General features: G+C 42.7%; 1 protein-coding gene across 1 annotated transcript; it reads right to left on the bottom strand.

The window, feature by feature from the left end:
- Nucleotides 1-177: 177 nt before the first annotated feature.
- On the bottom strand, nt 178-18,255 carry TTPA (alpha tocopherol transfer protein). Its single transcript, XM_083748031.1, has 5 exons — nt 17,618-18,255; nt 8,662-8,815; nt 5,250-5,443; nt 4,434-4,544; nt 178-2,431 (listed from the first exon to the last, which is right to left on the bottom strand). Exons 1-5 carry the CDS (start codon nt 17,891-17,893, stop codon nt 2,258-2,260), a joined length of 909 nt encoding a protein of 302 aa, XP_083604157.1. The 5' UTR covers nt 17,894-18,255; the 3' UTR covers nt 178-2,257.
- Nucleotides 18,256-20,108: the final 1,853 nt, after the last annotated feature.

Below are 20,108 nucleotides of genomic sequence, written 5' to 3'. Positions count from 1 at the left end.
CCAAAGCACTTCCTCCAGCACTATTAACATAAATAGTTTGTCTTCAAATTTTGACTGTTTAATGAACTACTCTTAGTATAGAACGAACAGAAATAGACTGTCCTGAAATAATATTTAGTATTGCAATAAAAACAAGTGGTGCTGAGAAAAAGATACACTCACAAATGATGGGACAGCTTGGCTCATTTATAATGTTTAATTTTATATGTACAAAATTAGAAAAAAAATACAGCATATAACAAATTGTATCTGCTAACATGTTGCTGGTTGGGTTGTTGTTTTTAGGCACACTTGGTACAATTAGAGTTCCTTTATCATTTCTAAATTACATGATTTCTTCCTTTCTGTTCTGCTGATGTCATGCTACCCTATAGAATTCTAAAACTGCTGGATAAAATATAAATTAGACATCTGAAAATTAAATATCTTTCCCATTAATAAATAATTTGCTCAGTAACTGTTAATAGAACAATGTTGGCAAATGCTTAAGTATTTATCACGTTTAACAGAGTATTGTGACACTTTAATTAAAGACTAATTTTTAAGACTGCAATCCGTGCACTTAACTCATTGGGGGTGACTTTTAAGCGGAGATGCATATGATTGTCCTGTTATGGCAGAGCCCAAAGCCTATTTTATCAGATGCATGACATGGTAAGTGGTTTAGGTAGACAGAGAAAGCTGTAGATCTGTCACAGTAGTTTGTGGGTAATTCACAGAAAATCCAATAAAATAAGAAAAGTTTATACATCCTGAGGACCTAAAGCTATTGCAACTGCCACAGAACCATCAGAATATGCTCATTGCCTTGTGCTGGGAAGTGACAAGGCATCGCAGCATGATAGAGCTTTCCTTTTTGCTTTGCAGAAAATACTGTTGTAGCAAAACTGTTTCATATTAGCAGGTATTCACATCTTTTCAGGGTGCTGGTTCAAGAGGATAAGCAATCAGGGTTTACCCAACTAGGGAATTAATAAATACGTAACAGCTAAAATGTGACTTTTCCCATTAGTGCACTATGCTACCAACCCCTCTCCGGCAGCGGTAGCTAAGTATTTCACAGATAATCCACCTCTCCCCATAAAATAATTTCAAGGAATGATAATCTTCTGAAAGCAAACAGTAAGGCTAAAAAGTGTGTCTAAGCACAATCACTATTCTAAGGACTATGCTACAGTTGGTGCATATTATTTTATGTATTTACTTGTTAGCCCCTTGCCAGCTTGTACAATGAAAGAATAAGTAAAACCTGCAATCCTATATTCAATTACTTGAGAGTAAATTCCAGTAAACCCAGTTGCAATTACTTCGGAGTAGACAGAAGGCTCAGAAAAAACTTCACTGAATATAACAAAGATTAATTTTATGTAAACATAAGCTTAGCCTGCAAATATATCTAAATTACTAGCTATTGTTGTATAAAAAGTTTGATCCCTCTCCAGTATCCCAAAGGCACCATAATTGAAAGTAGGTTCATGCCTGATAATAAGACAACTTTGTGTATGATGGATTATTTTATGACTATTAGTCATAACAGCTGAAGTCAGCTTCCGTATTTAGAGGCACCATATTTCTGAATACCAGATATTAAGGCAAGAAACTGAAAATGGCTACTTCCACTTTGCCACACATGCCAGCTTCTAAAGGGCATCTAGTTGGCCACTAGAAAGAACAGAGGGGTAGATGAGCCTTTGATCTGATCTTAGGCTGTTCGTATGTTTGTTTTAATCGTACATTCAGCAGGCAATTCAATTAACATATAAGAAGCTGCAAAGTGCCTTCTAGTGGAAATATTTCCCTTCCTGTAAAATGGACGGGGAGCCTGTGCCCTTCAGACATTACTGAACTATAACTCCCATCAACCCTGGCCAGTGGCCGGGCTTGCTGGGGCAAACAGAAGCTAGAGTCCAGCAACATCTAGAGGACCCACACATTCACCACCCTTGTTGTAAACTTTCCATTTTACTTGTTCTCTTCCTTGCCTTAAGAAAGAATGCAGCAAATAAGGCATGTATTCTCCAGAAATATTATTCAGATATCAAAACATTTGACATTGGTCTAAAAGCAATTTCACATTTATCTAAGTCAAGTCTGCATATGTAGTTGTTTGTTTCACTAACCTCTGTAGTCTGAGCCAACCTCAACCCCCATTTAAATCTTCTGTAAATCACATTGAAGCTATCATTGTCGTCGTCACCATCATCTCTCTCTCATAGTTTGGTTAATAATCAAATAACTGTGCTTCTCCCAGAACATACTACTTAAACAGAGTAATACTCTGAAGATAACTTTCAGAATCCATCACGAAGTTAGTCCATTCTTGGGAAAGGGTTTCAATGGAGACAGCTTCACCGCCATATTCTTTTGGGAGAATGCTGACTGGAAAGTGTTGTTGGAGAGTAGGAACATAGTTACTCCCATGCATGTGGATCTGCAATAAGAGGAATTGTTTCTACTTTTACATAATATTCAAGAAGACAAAATTCACTCTCAGAGTATTGTACAGTTTAAGTCCTGCTTAGGCAAGTGGCTTAGTTAATAGGGAAATTGATGTGTACAGTAGTTCATGATGAGACCACTGACTGCCTGTTTCCTACTAGGCCCAATTCAAGGTGTTGAAAGTGCTGCACTCTACCTATATGCAATGCTATTTTTCTAGAAAAAAAGAGATGCCAGAGCTCACCATGAACTTCTCCCTTGTTCTCTTGGAATGGCAATGGCACCCACCTAACAGGTGCTGGAACTGAGCTCTGGTGAGCTCTGGCTGAAACAAAAGATCTGCCTGTATGACTTATGATTGCATATTATTTTTATCTGATGTTTTCAAGTTTTATTATTTGCTTTGTGATACATATATTTTTATTGAATTATTTTGTAAACCATCCCAGGATCTGAACAGATGAAGTACAAGTCTGTGAGCACTTTGAAAATGATGCTGTGATTACAAAGACCCAGCATAAGTTTCTCAAAAACAAGTAATGCCAAATTAATCTCATTTCTTTTTTCGATAGAGTTACAAGCTTGGTGGATCATGGAAATGCTGTGGACATAGTGTATCTTGATTTCAGGAAGGGTTTTCACAAAGTCTCCCATTATATTATTGCAGAGAAGCTAGTAAAATGTGGCCTGGATGAGGTAACTGTTAGGTGGATTTGTAGCTGATTGCTGCTAAAAACTAAAGAATGGTCACTAACAGTTCCTTGTCATTCTGGGGAAAAGTGCTAAGTGGGGTGCTGCAGGGATCTGTCCTGGGCCGTTGTTGTCCAATGTCCTTATAAGTGAATTTGATGAAGGTAATGGGGTGATGCTCATCAAATTTGCAGATGACACCAAACAGGGAGGTGTAGCCAATGCTACTGAAGACAAAATTGGAATTCAAAATATCCTGACCAGATTGGAGAACTGTGCCCAAACTAACAAATGAATTTCAATAGGGACAAAGATAAAGATAAGAACCAGCTGCACAAATATAGGATGGGATTGTCAGTACTACATGTGAAAAGGATCTATGGGTCTTAGACCACCAGCTTAACATGAGTCAACAGTGTAATGAAGCAGCAAAAAAAGTCAATGGTCTTCTAAGCTGCATCAACAGAAGTATACTGATCAAGGGAAATACTAGTCCCGCTCTATTCTGCCTTGGTCAGAGCACACCTAGAGTCCTGTGTCCAGTTCTGGGCGCCACAATTTAAGAAGATTATTGACCAGCTGGAACATGTGCAGAGAAGGGCGACCAAGATGATCAAGGGTCCGGAAATAAAGCCTTATGCAGAACGATTGAGAAAATAGTCTATTTTTAGCCTGGTAAAGAGGACACTGAGAGGAGATATTATAACCATCTTCAAATATCTAAATGGGTGTCATATGGAAGATGGAGCAAGCTTGTTTTCTCCTGCTTCAGAAGCTAGGACCTGAGCCAATGGATTCAAGTTACAAGAAAGGCGATTTTGACTGAACATCAGGAAGAATTTTGTGACAGTAGGAGCTGTTTGACTGTGGAACAGACTCCCTCGGGAGGTGTTGGACTCTCCTTGGAGGTTTTTAAGCAGAGGTTGGATGGTCATCTGCCATAGATACTTTAGTTAAGATTCTTGCATTGCAGGGTGTTGGACTAGATGACCCTCAGGGTCCCTTCCAACTCTACAATTCTAGGATTCAATGTGGAGCATCTCTACAAGGGCTGTTGTTCTTGTGTAGGCAACCCTTTGGAGACAGTGGGGAATACAGTGTTGCCTACATGGGAAACAAGCATGAAAATAGCTTGAATGGCACCATCTTGTGGCATTTTGAACTATTGTATGAACCCACATTAATGAAATATAAACTTATAGAACCCTATTGGAATAGAAGAGGTGTAGTCTCTTTTTATTTAAAAAGAAAATGTGTTGGGATAATGTGTGAATTTCATAGAAAAAGAACTAGCATTTACTCACCCGTGCTTTAATCTTTTCTGAGAGGAATGTCTTAATTAGAGCAAAGACTGGGTGAAAGAGCAAAGGCTCATTAACCAAGTGGATTCCACGAACTTTTAGTGGAAAGGCATCCTGCAAAGAGAGCGGAGAGAAGCATGATAGAAGACTAGGATCTTCATATTCTAATGCCTACATTCACATGAGCAGACCTGCCAAAATGTCAGACTACATTTGCTTTTAAGCAGAAGTTTTCCGACCATAGCCACCCCTGGGTTTTCAAGTACTTAGGACTGCATTTATAAAACAGTCACAATGTGCCTATCTCATAAGAAAGAAAATAAATGTGGGGTTGAGAAAATTCAAGAGAATATGGCCCAGTTCAGACATATCTTGCCTTATTAAGCTGAGATATGCTGCCTGTGCCTTGTGCTTAAGCACTCCATTCTCACGCTGCCATTCCCTCCTCCCTTCTTGGCATTCCTGGGTTAATTAATGTTTCCTCATTACACCTGAACCACCACCAACACTTTCCACCCTGAGCAGCAGGACTTAAGAGGCAGCAGTGGATCCATATCTCTGCTCAGCCCCACAGCTCCCAGTCAGGAGTTATATTGGTTCCTTAAAAAGGACGTGACACACTCTGCCCACTTGACCAAGTGCTAATAATACTAAATATTGGTAGTGGTGTTGTTAGAATACCTCAAGCCATCTAGAACAGCAGAATTAGACTGTATTAAAAACACAGGAGCTATCTAATGCTCTTGTTCTCCAAAAACATTGGTACGTGAAAGCCACTATCTGCTTACAGCATAACTAAAATTTAGAACCAAAGCTCACTGTGATCGCGGCAGCTATTATCTTGGCAACCGTAGGCGTGATCTGAAATGCATGAGCGAATCTCCATCCTTGAAGATCAAAGATACCCTTGACTCCATTCCGCTGTGTTTCTAGCTCTCTCACAATGAGCTCAGATGTGATAAGACTTAAACGAAACAAATCAAATGCTGTGAATGTCTTTGGGTCCCATTTTCCTAATGACAAAAGAGAGGAGAGAGGGAGATGAATAAAGTAAGCACTTTCCCCCAAAAAGGCCAATAGAACTAAAATGGCTTAAACGTGGTACTTTGGCTTAAACTGGACAGTGGACTAGGCTGCAAGAATAATGGGCAAAATACACCCGTTTGCTGATTTCTCACCTGCTTTGAAATGATGTCACTTAAATAAATGCCTAACCCTTCATGGGCTACAAAAATGCTAAGCTGATTTTAACCTTCAGCCCCTTTTCCCTTCTCTCAATTCCTGCTTGCACACAGACCATCCCCACTTCCATGTCTCCTCCAGTGTCCTAATTCAAAGCCCACTTTGTCCATACAACCCATTATTTTTACCTTCATCTCCTTTATTCCTACCTCCTCCTTCCTACAATTCTCCCTTGCACACAGATCCCCCTCCATTTCTGGGCTTCCTCCGGCCTCAGATTCCACAGCCCCCTTTGCACTCACATACCCTGATGCTATATGTTAAAAAGGTAAAGGTACCCCTGCCCGTACGGGCCAGTCTTGACAGACTCTAGGGTTGTGTGCTCATCTCACTCTAGAGGCCGGGAGCCAGCGCTGTCCGCAGACACTTCCGGGTCACGTGGCCAGCATGACAAAGCTGCTCCAGCGAACCGGCACCAGAGCAGCACACGGAACGCCATTTACCTTCCTGCTAGAAAGCGGTACCTATTTATCTACTTGCACTTAATTGTGCTTTCGAACTGCTAGGTGGGCAGGAGCTGGGACCGAACGACGGGAGCTCACCCCGCCACGGGGATTCCAACCGCTGACCATGTGATCGGCAAGTCCTAGGCGCTGAGGTTTTACCCACAGCGCCACCCGCGTCCCTGATGCTATATGTTACTGTACCTTAAAGATGAACAGAATCATAAGAGCAAGTCTGTCAGTTAGCTCGTTCAGTTAGAGAATTTCGACTGAGTTGATGGATGTTGTCACCGTATGAGTGTTTGATAATAAAATATTTGTTCTAAATTTCTACATTGAATCTGGAATGTCATGTTGAAGTCAACACATAGAACCAGGAACTAAATACACTGTGTGAAAGTACTGTGAAATATTTGAGGGCTCCACATCCTCTATGTCTCTCACACAAGGCAGCTGAGGAAAAGAAAAGGGGAAAGAGAAAAGGGAGAGATATTGAGAGGAAAATGCAGGTTTTAAACAAGTGGCAGAGGTTTGAATAAAGAAAGTGGAAGTGGGAGACACTGAGAGAAAAAGTGACAGTTTAAAAGAAGGTTTCAATGCTGCAAGAAGGGAGCTGGGAGCAGCACTTTTTGTGTTTGCTTTTTGGTGTTATTTTCTGTGTACAATTTCTGTGTTGTACCCACCTGTGCTACTTTTGTAAACAACCACGATCACAACAACCCTCCCTTTCCAATCTATTCAGACCCCTCCCACCACTTTCCATTCTCGGAGTCCTTCCTAGCTTCCAGCCATGGCCATTGCTGTTGTGAAACCTGCCTTCTCTTCTGCCTCCTCCACCCTAAAAGGTAAAGGTAAAGGTACCCCTGCCCATACGGGCCAGTCTTGCCAGACTCTGGGGTTGTGCGCCCATCTCACTTAAGAGGCCAGGGGCCAGCGCTGTCCGGAGACACTTCCGGGTCACGTGGCCAGCGTGACATCGCTGCTCTGGCGAGCCAGAGCCGCACACGGAAACGCCGTTTACCTTCCCGCTGGTAAGCGGTCCCTATTTATCTACTTGCACCCGGAGGTGCTTTCGAACTGCTAGGTTGGCAGGCGCTGGGACCGAGCAGCAGGAGCGCACCCCGCCGCAGGGATTCGAACCGCCGACCTTTCGATCGGCAAGTCCTAGGCGCTGAGGCTTTAACCCACAGCGCCACCTGCGTCCTCCACCCTAACTTCATGCAAATCCAGGATTCTGATGAAGTACCGTATTTTCCCCTCTATAACACACAGATTTTTTTCTCCTAAAAAGGAAGGTGAAATGTCTGTGCGTGTTATTGAGCGAATGTGTGGTCCCTGGAGCCAAAAAATCAGGCAAAAATCAAATCGCGCGTCACGGAGAAGGGAAACCTGAAAAGAGGAAGCGGCTGCTTTCCTGCATTCTGCCTCAGGGTCTTACTGCCCACCCTCCTCTGTTTCGTTGCTGTGTTTGCTCAAACGGAACAAAGAGCAGGGAAAGCCCCTCCCCTCCAGGCAAGCAGAGGGGAAAGCAGAGTGTCGTTCCTTCCTCTCTGTGCTCTGGTGCTGCTGAAAACATGCAGGTGGGGGAGAGAGAGAGAGAGCGCGAGAGCTGGCTGGCTTGGGTGCTTGGGTGGGGGGAAACTTTTGCCTTTCTTTCCTCCCTCCCGTTAAATCCCTCTCCTGCATTCTTAGCCAGCTGCTTCTCTGCACACCCCTCTCATGCTCCTTTCCCCTTCTTTGTTTTTCCTTCCCTCCCCACTTAAAATGTGGTTACAAAGCATGGATCCACATGGATCCTCAGGATCTTTGCATTGGGTCACCCCAAATTCACCATCAGATCACATAGCATGTCCATGGCTACAGCCTACACCAAGAAAATCACGCACCCACTGTTGCCTGGGGCTGTAATGGTGCAAAAATGTGGTTACAAAGCATGGATCCACAGGCATTCTCAGGATCTTTGCATTGGGTCACCCCAAATTCACCATCAGATCACATAGCATGTCCATGGCTACAGCCTGCACCAAAAAAATCACGCACCCACTGTTGCCTGGGGCTGTAATGGTGCAAAAACGTGGTTAAAAAGCATGGATCCACATGGATCCTCAGGATCTTTGCATTGGGTCACCCCAAATTCACCATCAGATCACATAGCATGTCCATGGCTACAGCCTACACCAAAAAAATCACGCACCCACTGTTGCCTGGGGCTGCAATGGTGCAAAAACGTGGTTACAAAGCATGGATCCACAGGAATTCTCAGGATTTTTGCATTGGGTCACCCCAAATTCACCATCAGATCACATGTCTGTGGCCACAGCATGAAGCACAAAAATGATACATCCACTGTTTCATTCAGAATGTTTTTTCCCTTGTTTTCCTCTTCTAAAAATGATGTGCATGTTATGGTCAGGTGCGTGTTATAGAGCTAAAAATACGGTACTACAAATCCACCAGTGGGGGCTGCGAGATGACAGCCTTACATTACAAGAAGTCAGAGGCAGAGCATGCTACTTGCCAGTGTTGCAAAAACAAAAGCTACTTGCCAATTCTGTAAATGAGAACTTTGCTACCAGCTGGGTCCCTCTCCTTCAGAACTCCAAGGTAACCAGATTTCATCAGACCAAGGACAGAGAAAGGCCGTACATCTCCAACTATTTCTGGGAATTCAGCTCTCCACTTGTGATAGTTTTTCAATAGCTGGGAAAGAAAGAGCAGAAAGAGGGGGAGATAGCAGTCAGTTGTAGAGTATTCTGTTACATGATTCTTATGTTGTAAAATATTACTGCCCTTCTTGCTAAGTATATGCATACTTTTATCTCAGTTAAGTTCACAAACTGTGTGCAAATATATTTTAACATTTAGGCTGGTTTGCTTTTGTTGAAATTAATCTCCTGTAACAATAGACTTGACCATAGATAGCTTAGTCGATAAGAGTGTGATGCTGATAATGCCAAGGTTGCAGATTTAATCCCTGTGGTGCAATTAGGTAGCAAGGAGTCTGGATTTTAATCCCTACTCAGAGATGAGGCTCACAGGTTAATCCTGTACCATTCAATATACAGCATCTCAAGCTAACCTGCCTCACATGATTGCTGTGAGGGGGGTGGGGAAGCAGGCCCTTGTGTTCATTGCCTTGAACTTGATGGGAGGAAGAACAGTGCACGATTGTGACAGAAAGTATAAGCTTCCAAAACAGGACCAGTATAAGGTTTCCAACCCAGCCTTCACCATAAAGGTATATAATCATACAATTGAAAACAAGTAAAACTTGCTTACAAGTATACAATATTAAGAAGCAAAACAATTTCAAACAAAGCAGCATAGGTGTGGGTCCCACAATTATTAACACGGTCACTTAGGCTGAATCCTGTGCTGGCTTACCTTGGAGTAAACCCCACTGGATCTGAGTAAGCATGTAAAGAAATCACTGAAACCAAGCATGTGGGTTGTATCCAAAGAAGACATCCCATGAGTGCAAAGACTTCTGACTGCACAACGAGACTTCCCTTCCCCTAAATCTCCTCTGGAAGGTTGGGGGAACCCTCAGAAACAGACTGGGAGGTGTAGAAGACAAGGGAGGAAAAGTCCTGTTGTGCAAGTGAAAGTATTCATGCTGATGGGATGACTTCATTGGATTCAACCCTAGATTTTTCCACACACCACCAATAAACAATGCAGATAGCAACACCTTTTTACAGCAAGACTGTTGAGCACTATAGAGATTTTTTTGGTTGCTAGCCTGGTTCAGAGACAATGCTGATCTTTCTTTCTGGAGGAAAAGAAAACAGATCCTTTCCCCATTGGTACTGTATTCAGAACAAGGTAGAATTCAGGAGCACTATATAACTATTATCCAACCAGAACATGATTTTTACATAAGTCTTGTCTAACAGGAATTTTACTTGGAACAATATTTGCTACTTAATAGGTTACACTCGGTAGGTAAACAGGGAAATATCCACAGTTTATTTTAAGACTTATCCAGGTAGATGAAGCTACCTTTCAATTACTATTCTTCTGTCAGCAATTCATTTCTTTTTCTTTCTCATAAATGCAAAATAATAATACAAGTTTTCTCCTTCATTTTTTGGTCCCATTATCAAATCTGTATAAATTGTCTCACTTTCATTAAGAACAAAGCTTCCAAGGAGTAATTTGTTGATATCTGAATGCACTTGCCCCATGATCAACATGAAGTAAGTCCCTTTGGGCAATCATTCTGGAATATGGAGCAGTTTTTGATACCTTCAGAACTATGTTAAGTAGCTAAATGTGCTAAACAAAGAAGCTAAATGTACAAGTGTGAAGAAGTGCATGGAAAAAATGAAGAAATGAGCCAAGCTTCTCTTTTAATAGAGAAATCCAGCATCTTCTTTCTGCACTCTCACCTAATGAATACATTTGGGCGGATGATCTTATCTTGCATTCATATCAGTGTACGTACAACCTATAATTTCATTCGAGTTTTGTCTTTCATTGTTCTGATCAGTATCTGCATGTTTCCTGAACATGCATACTTCTTATATTGGGACAGAGGACTTTGCTTATGGATTTTCACATTTGTACCAATGCACCCACTAACAAATTTGATTCAGTTTACTCAGGTCATCTGTAGAGTGATCTCATGATCTTAGCCATCAACACAGTTATTCTAAGGCATTTTCATTTACCAATTAAAGCAGGAATGACAAGTACCCAGGGCTCAAAAGATAAATTAATGTATAGCTTTAAAGGTTTATGTGCTTCTCATATGGGAAATGATTTATCCACATTAATCATCCTTAGGCTTTCAACCGGAGATATTTGGGTTGGAAAAAGTCTAGCCTCACAGTTTGTTCCCAAATGTTGGAGAAATTCTTATGAACTTTGAATGGATATTTCCCAATGCTTAATTCTTAGCCTTTCCCCCATTTTCAACAGGATGCTTGTTTTTCCAATAACACTTTATGTTGTGACATAATCCTCCTTATTTTGAATAACACTTATGGCAAAGGAAACAGATTTGTTAAGTTTAATACACAAGCGTTCACAGTTTGGGACTGTATTAAACAAACACCATGATTCCTTATCTCTGGATTGTGCCAAACTCCTAAATCAGGAATACTGTATCACACTGAACTAAGATTGTGTATACATTGCAGGGGTACCATGACCTAAGCCAGTGATGGCCAAACTTGGCCCTCCAGCTGTTTTGGGACTACAACTCCCATCATCCCTAGCTAACAGGACCAGTGCTCAGGGATGATGGAAATTGTAGTCCCAAAACAGCTGGAGGGCCAAGTTTGGCCATCACTGACCTAAGCCATATCTTCCCAAGTGCTTCCACTGCTGTGAAGTACCTTGAATGAAGCAGTGTGGGAAGGAGACTGATCAGTCAGATCAGGAGGAACCCTTGTGGACTATTAATGGCAAGAGGAAGGCATAAAAGGAAGGGTCAAAAGGTAGGAAATGTGCACAACAGGGGATGGAGTTGGTGGGTGGATGTGGTCTAACAGGAGACAGAGCCAAAAGAAGAAAAGGCTGACAACTGGTATTGGCAGCAGAGTTGTACCAAGGCTTAAGTCAGCCAAACCCACACAAGCAGCTGTTGTGAGAAGCCCAGACCCTACCTGGAAGTATATACTTGGAGCAGAAATCTAGAAATAGATTGCCCTGGGAGATTAAGAGAGCACAGAAGTTCTTACGTCTATTTCACCAGGCATATTCATGGAGCGCTTATTCGTTCATTTATACAGATGTTTTGCGCAAAACTGCTTTTGTACAAAACTGCTACATTAAAAATAAATTTGGCCTATTTACAATTACCCTATTTACAATGGTTACTGTCATCTATCTATAGGGCCAATTGGTATTTCAAGATTCCTTACTAGCCACAGTTCTGAAGGAAATCCTTTCTTGAAGGCAGTATTTCTTCTTTTCCACCTTTGACACTGAGGGTTGTCCCTGAGTAATTTCACCCACTTGAAGTTGTTTTCTAATGTTGTTAATATCTATCTATCTATCTATCTATCTATCTATCTATCTAATCTATGCAAAGCATGGGTACTATGAATGTTGCCTTCCTCAATTACAAACCGTTTCTATCTTTGCCATTTCTCAACTACTCAGAGGAAAGCTCCTAGATACAATAGTGATAATAGATTTTCTGTCACAGCCACAGCAGTAAAGAATGCTGGCACACTTGCGTGCATTATTGATCCAGTGAGGAGTTAGGCTGGAGACCAAATGTATCACTTTGCTAGGCTCCCCATAACAGTATGAATAAATGTTGCCATTTGTAGCAAAGTATTAGTTGTAGCACTTGTTCTATTCTGACTGTGAATCAATAACTGCACAAAAGGAGTGCAAGGCAAGCAACTAACATTAACTGACTCAGGAGTGAGTATAATTACCTTGATATAATTCAAGTGGTGCAACTGTGTGGTTTTTCCTCCTCTATCATATAACCAAAGCACACCCCCCAAATGAGTAGATAATTGTGGATGCTGGAGACTCCCAAGGCTTTAAAAACAATGACAACACCACTGTTGGGAAGATGCCAACAGTTCTATGCTCCCTAACAGACCAGCTTCATATAACTCAATAATTGTGCTTGCTTGCAAGGTTTTAGGTTACCAGAGATCCTTAAGTTGCCAAGGATCTGAGACTAATGCACAGGAGATGTTCTTTCTGATAGGCCACTGGAAGTAAAGGAAGTCAGTAGATGGCCTTCCAGCTGCTTCTCTAGCCCACAATGCATCAACAAACACCCTCATCCTGGACCACTTCCATCAAAGACTTATGGGAAATAAGTTGACAGAAAGTTTCTTCCTGCAAGCACCAGTAAGGGGCTGGATGACGAAGAAGAATAAATGAGAGGTGGTGGGATGAGAGAGAGGTCACATGGGTTTGAGGGGCAGGAGAAGAAAGGAAAAGCTATGGGAGTATTCATTTCCCTTCTGTACTCCTCTTGTGAGTATATGCATGCATACATGTGAGTAGAAATGCATTTGTGTGTGTGCGCGCGTGTGAAAGGAAGTGTAAAGGTGGGGTTCCATACCTATTAAATGAAGGTTTTATATGCATGCTAAAATGTGGGAGAAATGTTTGCATGTGTGCTTTGAGGTTTTCTGCAATCAAGCCGTATATAAATATTATGAAATAAAATAAATCAACACACGGGCATCTGTGAATCAGCAAGAGCCCTCTTCCTTCCTGTGCCCTAATTTCCTGTACATTTTTCCTAGGATGAAAGAGAATCAGGTAGTCTTGTATTATTGATGTATGAATGGCACTGCAAACAGACATCAAATAAACTTTGTGCTTTTATATTATTGGAAATGCAGGTATAAGCATTTATATTATCATCAGAAGCTTAAAAGACAATACTGAATGGGTTTTCAGCTGAGCCATTCAGATCCTATATCCTTCTTCTGAGGATATACAAACATACGGTATTTATTCCTTCTTCAGTTCTCCGTTAGCATACATGGCATTAACATGAGACAATGTTTTATTCGTGACAAAGGGAGGTGCTTAATCTCCTAAATAATCCCTGAAAATTTGTCTTTCTTTTAACAGTGGTAGAGTATCAGTGCTGCACACCCCAAGGTCCAAGGTCCAATCCTCAGCATATCCAGGTAGGTCTGGCATAGATCCCAATCTGAAACCTGAAAAACTGCTGCTAATCAGGTAAAACAATACTGAGCTAGGCACTGTAGTAGATAATGGTCTGACTCAATAGAAGACCATCCTATGTTACTATTCTCTGCGCCAACCAAGAACCTACAACTGCACAAACCAGCATGCAACGTGTGTGTGTAATTAGTTTTCCAATATATTCCCAATAATTATAACAACAACAATTAATTCCCAAATTATACAATTATCAAAATGGCAGTCAACTTCCAATTAATACATTTTAGTTAAAGTGGCTCCCTGCATGGTGGTTTGGGTGCATTTCCGATCTTAAATCACTGCATTCCATAATCTTAATGAATGTCAGTTACTTTTCAGGTATAATAATAATCCCTTAGTTAACAGCTACATAATCAATGATTTCTATTCATGATGTTACAATATATAAGTTTATAAAGCTTCAAGTGACAAACTCAGACTATTATCTTTATTCTGTCCTGTGTGTGAAAACTGTTATGTCCCTGGAGATTCCTTCTGTCCATATATGGGTGTTGTCTCTTTCACTTCTCAGTTGTTGTTTAACACCAAACGTTAAAAACTTCCCTAAACAGGGCTGCCTTCAGATGTCTTCTAAAAGTCAGATAGTTGTTTATTTCCTTGACATCTGAAGAGAGGGTGTTCCACAGGGAAGGCGCCATTACCGAGAAGGCCCCCTGCCTGGTTTCCTGTAACTTCGCTTCTTGCAGTGAGGGAACCAGCAGCCACTTCCCTCTCTTTTCTTTGCAATATGATGGGACATTGGGCTGCCCCATCACCAACATCTAATGATATGTGGCTGTTGGTAGGGCAATGTGCAAGAGCAATGATATTGCATCACACACTGTGTTATAACCGCAAACAAAGAGGGACGAAGAGTGACAGCAGCTCCATATTTGTTTACAAGACATGTTACATGGAGTTCTGTGATTGTAACACTGCACATGCTTTCCCACCCCTTTCAGAAAGCAGCCACAGGGTTGTGTGGGTGTGTGAGAGAGAAATCTGAAAACAAGATTTGGCCAAGTACCCACCAGTTTAATATCCTGTTCTCACAGTGGCTGGCTATATACCCGTGGGAAACCCATAAGTAGGATGGGAGAACACAGTGCTCTCTCCCAGTGGCGAAGGAAGGGGGTGCGAGGGGGGGTGTGGCTCGCCCTGGGTGCCATTACTGTGGCAGGGGTGACAAACTAAGTTTTTTTTTAATTGGGCTCACAAAACCTTTTAGGAGTGACGTGGTGGTTTAGGTGCCTGCAGGTTCCACTCTGCCTGAAACGGCAGCGTGGGACTTGCTCTGCCTACTGCCTCTCCCTCAGCTGCTCTACAGCTGAGGGAGAGGCAGTAGAGAGGCTCAAGGCGCTGGAGAAGCTCGCCCCAACCCATGGGCAGTTCGCCCTGCCCCTGGCTGCAGGACACGCGCCTCTACCAGACACCAAAGTGGCTAGCTATGCCACTGTTCTCTCTACTTGGGATTCCCAGCAACTGGTACTTAGAGGCATACTGCCTCCAACAGCAGAGGCAGAACATCTCAACAGCTTCTAGCCATAATGGCTACCATTATCCTCCATGCATTTATCTAATTTATCTAATGAGAGCCAGTGTGGTGTAGTGCTTAAGATTACACTCGTAATCCGGTGAACCGGGTTCGCGTCTCCGCTCCTCCACGTGCAGCTGCTGGGTGACCTTGGGCTAGTCACACTTCTCTGAAGTCTCTCGGCCCCACTCACCTCACAGAGTGTTTGTTGTGGGGGAGGAAGGGAAAGGAGAATGTTAGCCGCTTTGAGACTCCTTCGGGTAGCGATAAAGTGGGATATCAAATCCAAACTCCTCCTCTTCTTCTTCTAATTATCTTTTAAAGGTGGTAACTATAACTACATCTTTGATCAGGAACAGTGTGCGCGTGGATTAGCCCTTTGCAGTGCTTTTTTCTGGGGGAGACACAGGGGTACACATACCATACACCTAAACGTGTTGTGAATCTTTGTACTTTTGTCCATTTACTATATTTATTTCCCCCGATTTGAACTATAAAATGGTGATTTTCTTGAGTCAAATTGAGAGTATTACTCCTAAATATTTTTTAAGAAAAAAAGCACTGGCCCTTTGTCCCCATATAAAATCCCTGAATTAAAGTGCCTACCCAGATGCTACTGGTCTTCTTAGATGTCTGCCACACACCAGAGGAACAGCTAGCATATTAGTATCCTACCTACTGCTCGCTTCAGATAACTTGTGGGTTTTTTTTTTTACTGCTTCTTGCCATACTGAGAAGCACAGGCATTATCACAGATGTTTTTATAAACACAAAAAGGTACAAAAAGGGTAAGAAAAATAGACAATTCTAAACAGTATCCTGAAATAAAAAGTTCCTTAAAAACAAGTGCACCTGGGGGGAGGAATTACATTAACTGGAAAAATACATAAAGTTGAACGGTTCTAGCCAAAACTGTAATTAGGGTCCAAAGACAGATGCAGTAATCTATGAATGAGGAACTATGTTTTACAAGACCATGTCTCTGGAGTTTTATATGCAAACATAGATGTGTGAGCTTCAGGACAAATGAACAATCCAAAAGATTGTTGGTGGACTTGCCTCTCACTGGGCTTTATAGGACAAACTTTGGACTATTTGCTGCACACAACATGGTATTCTTTATGTGATGCTGTGCATCTAATGCCATATATTTTGTTTTTTGTGATGTAAAGAAACTTTGGGAACTATTTTTTACTACGCCTTTTTTTTAAGGACTTGTATTTTTAAAACAAGTATTTTACTGCCCCTCAAGAAGAGTAACATTAAGCAGAAACTGTGCAAAGCAAAAATATACCATCAATTTATTTCATTCTAACATTTAGCAGGCGTGGTGTGCTTCCAGAGCAAGTCCATCCATGAGTGCAGGTGAGGCGACCAACTCAGGCCACAGGGCTCACAGGGGCAGCAGATCTCAATGTTAGTCTTTCTCTCCCTCCCCCTTAGTCCTGCTGTGGAGTTCACTCACCCCTTCTTCCCTGGCCAGGGAAGGTTGGCCTCAGTTGCAAAAATGCCCTGTGTGTTTGTAACAAGGTGCCTATGAATAGGAAGTTGATGCTGTTAAATAACTGTAGTGTCTATCCTTAAGCTTGTAAAGGTAGGAAGCCTCAGAGTGGGGTGGGGTGGGGTGGGGTGGGGTGGAGCCCAAAGCTGCCATGTAAAGCTGCTTTAACTCAAGGGGCTCCTAAATATCCTGAAGTATTATTGCATGTGCATACATGGCCATTTCCAAGAGCTGTTCTAAGAGCTACTTTAAATAGCAATATGATGCTTGTTTCTGGTGTGGCTAAAGCCCTCTCCATAGCCTGCCACAGTTCAGCCTGGCTATAATAATAAATAATAATTTTTTATTTATATCCCGCCCTTCCCGGTTCAGAAAACCGGGCTCAGGGCGGCTAACAACAAATTTAAAACACTTAATTGATGCAACAACAAAACAACATAAAATACAGTATAAAACGTGAATAACAATAAATTCAGAATTCAAAAATCAATTGCACATTACACAGAAGTGCAACCGACCCATGTCCTCCTCTTATGCTTTGCAGTCGGCAAACTGATTCTCTACCTGCATCTCGCTTGTAGTGAGATGCGTGCTGTAGTCACAACCTGAAGTTTAGGCATCTCGAGAAAGCGTGGTAGTGCTGCAATCTTAGGCAAGGTGGGACTGAATCCCTGATATGTGTGCACTGAAAAACAGAGTGGGCTAGGTAGGTTTCCCCGCGCGCGCTCAGCCTTGAGCAGCCGGCGTCCCCCGCAGCCCGGGTGGGCTAGACGCGCCTATCGTGCACGCGCCCGCGCGCTCCCTTTACCTTCCATGCCAGTTCGGCGTCGAAATCCCGAGCTCGCAAGAAGCGGACCAGAAAGGCGTCGGACAGGGACCAGGGCGAAGGATGCACGTTCTCCTCCTGGGCTCGGCGCCTCAGCGCGGCCACGGCGGCCCTCACGACCGGGGAGCCGTCGGGCAGCTCGTTGAGGTTCCCTTTCAGGACGCACGGCTCGTCTTGGCTCATGGCGCCACCTCCCCGCCGACTCCCTCGCCTTGGCCTGGCGCGGCTGCAACTGAGGGATGAGCGAGGGCTTCCCATGGCCCCGCTCCTCCGGCCCCATTACATAATAACGAGGGCGAGGAGTGCCTGGCGCGGCTGCCAAATTGGCGGCCGAGCCCGCTGCCAAGCAAACCGTCGAGTCTGCGCCGCGCCTCCCCATGGCAAACAGGAGCCGCCGCTTTCCTTGGCAGCCTTCGCCCATTCGGCTCCGAACCAGGCTGCCTCGACTCCTGCGCCTCCGCAGGCGCAACTGACGAGGGTCCCCCGGGCCTGGCGTTACGCACTGTGAAGCACTAGGGGCGGAGAAGGGACAAGGAGAACCCAAGCCCGGCTCCCCCCGTGAGAACCTCGTGGGCAGCCTTGGTTCCTTGTCAACCTTCTTAGCACGTACATGGCTAATGTAGGGCCAAATCACTGGGGTCCTGGATTGGAGGGGTGTGCGCATGGCTTCTAGCTTATATTCAAGACGGTGAAGGGAAGAGTTCAAAATGAAATGCGAGTTGGGGTCGGGGTCACCGGGAGTTCATTTCCCTTTCCTGAAGAAACAAGCCTCACGCTCCCCAGCCCTGTAGCAAATGAGTGCCTCTCGTCGTGTGTAAAGGGGCTTTCCCTTACCCGCTAAAGCCCTCTTCCAGATGGGAAGTTCATTGAAAGGGCTCGCCCGGTACATCTCCCAGTAAACAATAAGCATGGGATGAGGAAAACAACTCCCTAGTACAATATTAGTCTTGTGAGGGGGCTATTATTCTCTGCAACAACGTTTATATCCAGCATGGAATTCAAAGTACTTCCATGGGGTTCCCTGGTCTTCCATCCAAACACCTGCTCAGCTGTAATAAAGACTAAAAGCGCAACATCAGTCATCCTGAATGTCTTACTTATGAGCAAGGTCATTAAAGAGTGGAATGCCGCAGCACAACTTTTCAAGGCTAAAGGTGGGTATTAATTAGGCCAATTCAGTAGTCAGCGCTTCCTTAAACCATTTTAAAGTAGCCTTGTGCTGATTCCAACACTAGTTGAGTTTAGAATACAGATACAGAACAAAGCAAAAGACTTAATTATGTTTGTCACTAAAGCCACTGCAGAATGTCACTTGGCCCTGAAAGCCTATGTTACTCCCCATCAGGGACATGGGTTTCTGGGAAATTTTCAAGTGGAAATTTTTCAGTTTGCAATGGGAAATTCTCTTATGCCCTAGAACAGGCATGGGGGAAAGTGTCTCATGCTATATTCATTTTATTTACTACATGTATATCCTACCTTTACTCCAAGGAGTTCAAAAGGAAGCAGGATAGTTCCCCACCTCTGTGTGCTAGGTTTTTCAGAGCCAAGTGACAATGTATTCTAGCAGGGCCTCTGTAGTAGCTTTATTGCTTTAACCAGGTTCTGAGAGCTCTGCTTCTGTAAGAATATTTACTCCATTTAACTGTGTGATGTGTCCTTTAAATTGTGTGATGTGTCCTTTAAATGTTTTGTTTTGACCATATCCTGCCCTAACGTCATGTCTTATGTATATAGACCCTGGCCTTTAGATTTATAATTATAATTTGTCAGCTTCTTAGGCTCTGAGATTCGTATTGTTAATTTAAAGCTGCAAGCCTGTGCATTCTTATTTAGGAGTAAGCCCTACTCTGATATTTACTTCTAGTCAACACAGATAGGATTGAGCTGCATCTTGGTTACATCCAAACTGTTGAACTGAAATCGCCTGAGAAAATGGTTTAAATTCCAGTACTTCTATCTGACTGATTTATGGTTAAGACTTACCAGAAGCTAATTAAATGGAAGCATGAGAATTCCCTAAGGGTGAATATGGAGAAATAAGATCAGGGCTTTCCTCTCCTTTTTCTTTTGGTGTGTGTGAGAGAGACAGTAATCACTGTTATGCAGTACTGGCACCTTTTTTTTTTAACCCCCCCCCAAAAAAACAAACCAACAACAACACTGGACATGATTAAGTTGTTGTGGATAAATTGCTTATACCAAAAGCTTGAAATACTTACTAAGTATTGCTATTGAAGTTTATTTTAAATGTTTGTATATTGTTTTACTGAATAAACTGATGAAATAAAAAAGGAATTAATTGGAATCCTAATCTCATGAACTCTCCAATACCTTCCAATGTAACTATGTCTATGTAGCACTGATTCTGTAAGGCAAAGGAAGGTCACTACAATTTTTCAAAAGTGAAGAGCCTACTTCAAACAGCCTGCCTTGAAATCTAACATTAATGGCTTTGCTATAACCTTTTGGT

This window comes from Podarcis gaigeae, assembly GCF_964106915.1.
Source record: "Podarcis gaigeae genome assembly, chromosome: 7".
In the NCBI taxonomy this organism is placed as follows: Eukaryota; Metazoa; Chordata; class Lepidosauria; order Squamata; family Lacertidae; genus Podarcis; species Podarcis gaigeae.
The sequence above is the reverse complement of the archived record's forward strand: the minus strand, read 5'-3'. Positions and strand labels throughout refer to the sequence as shown.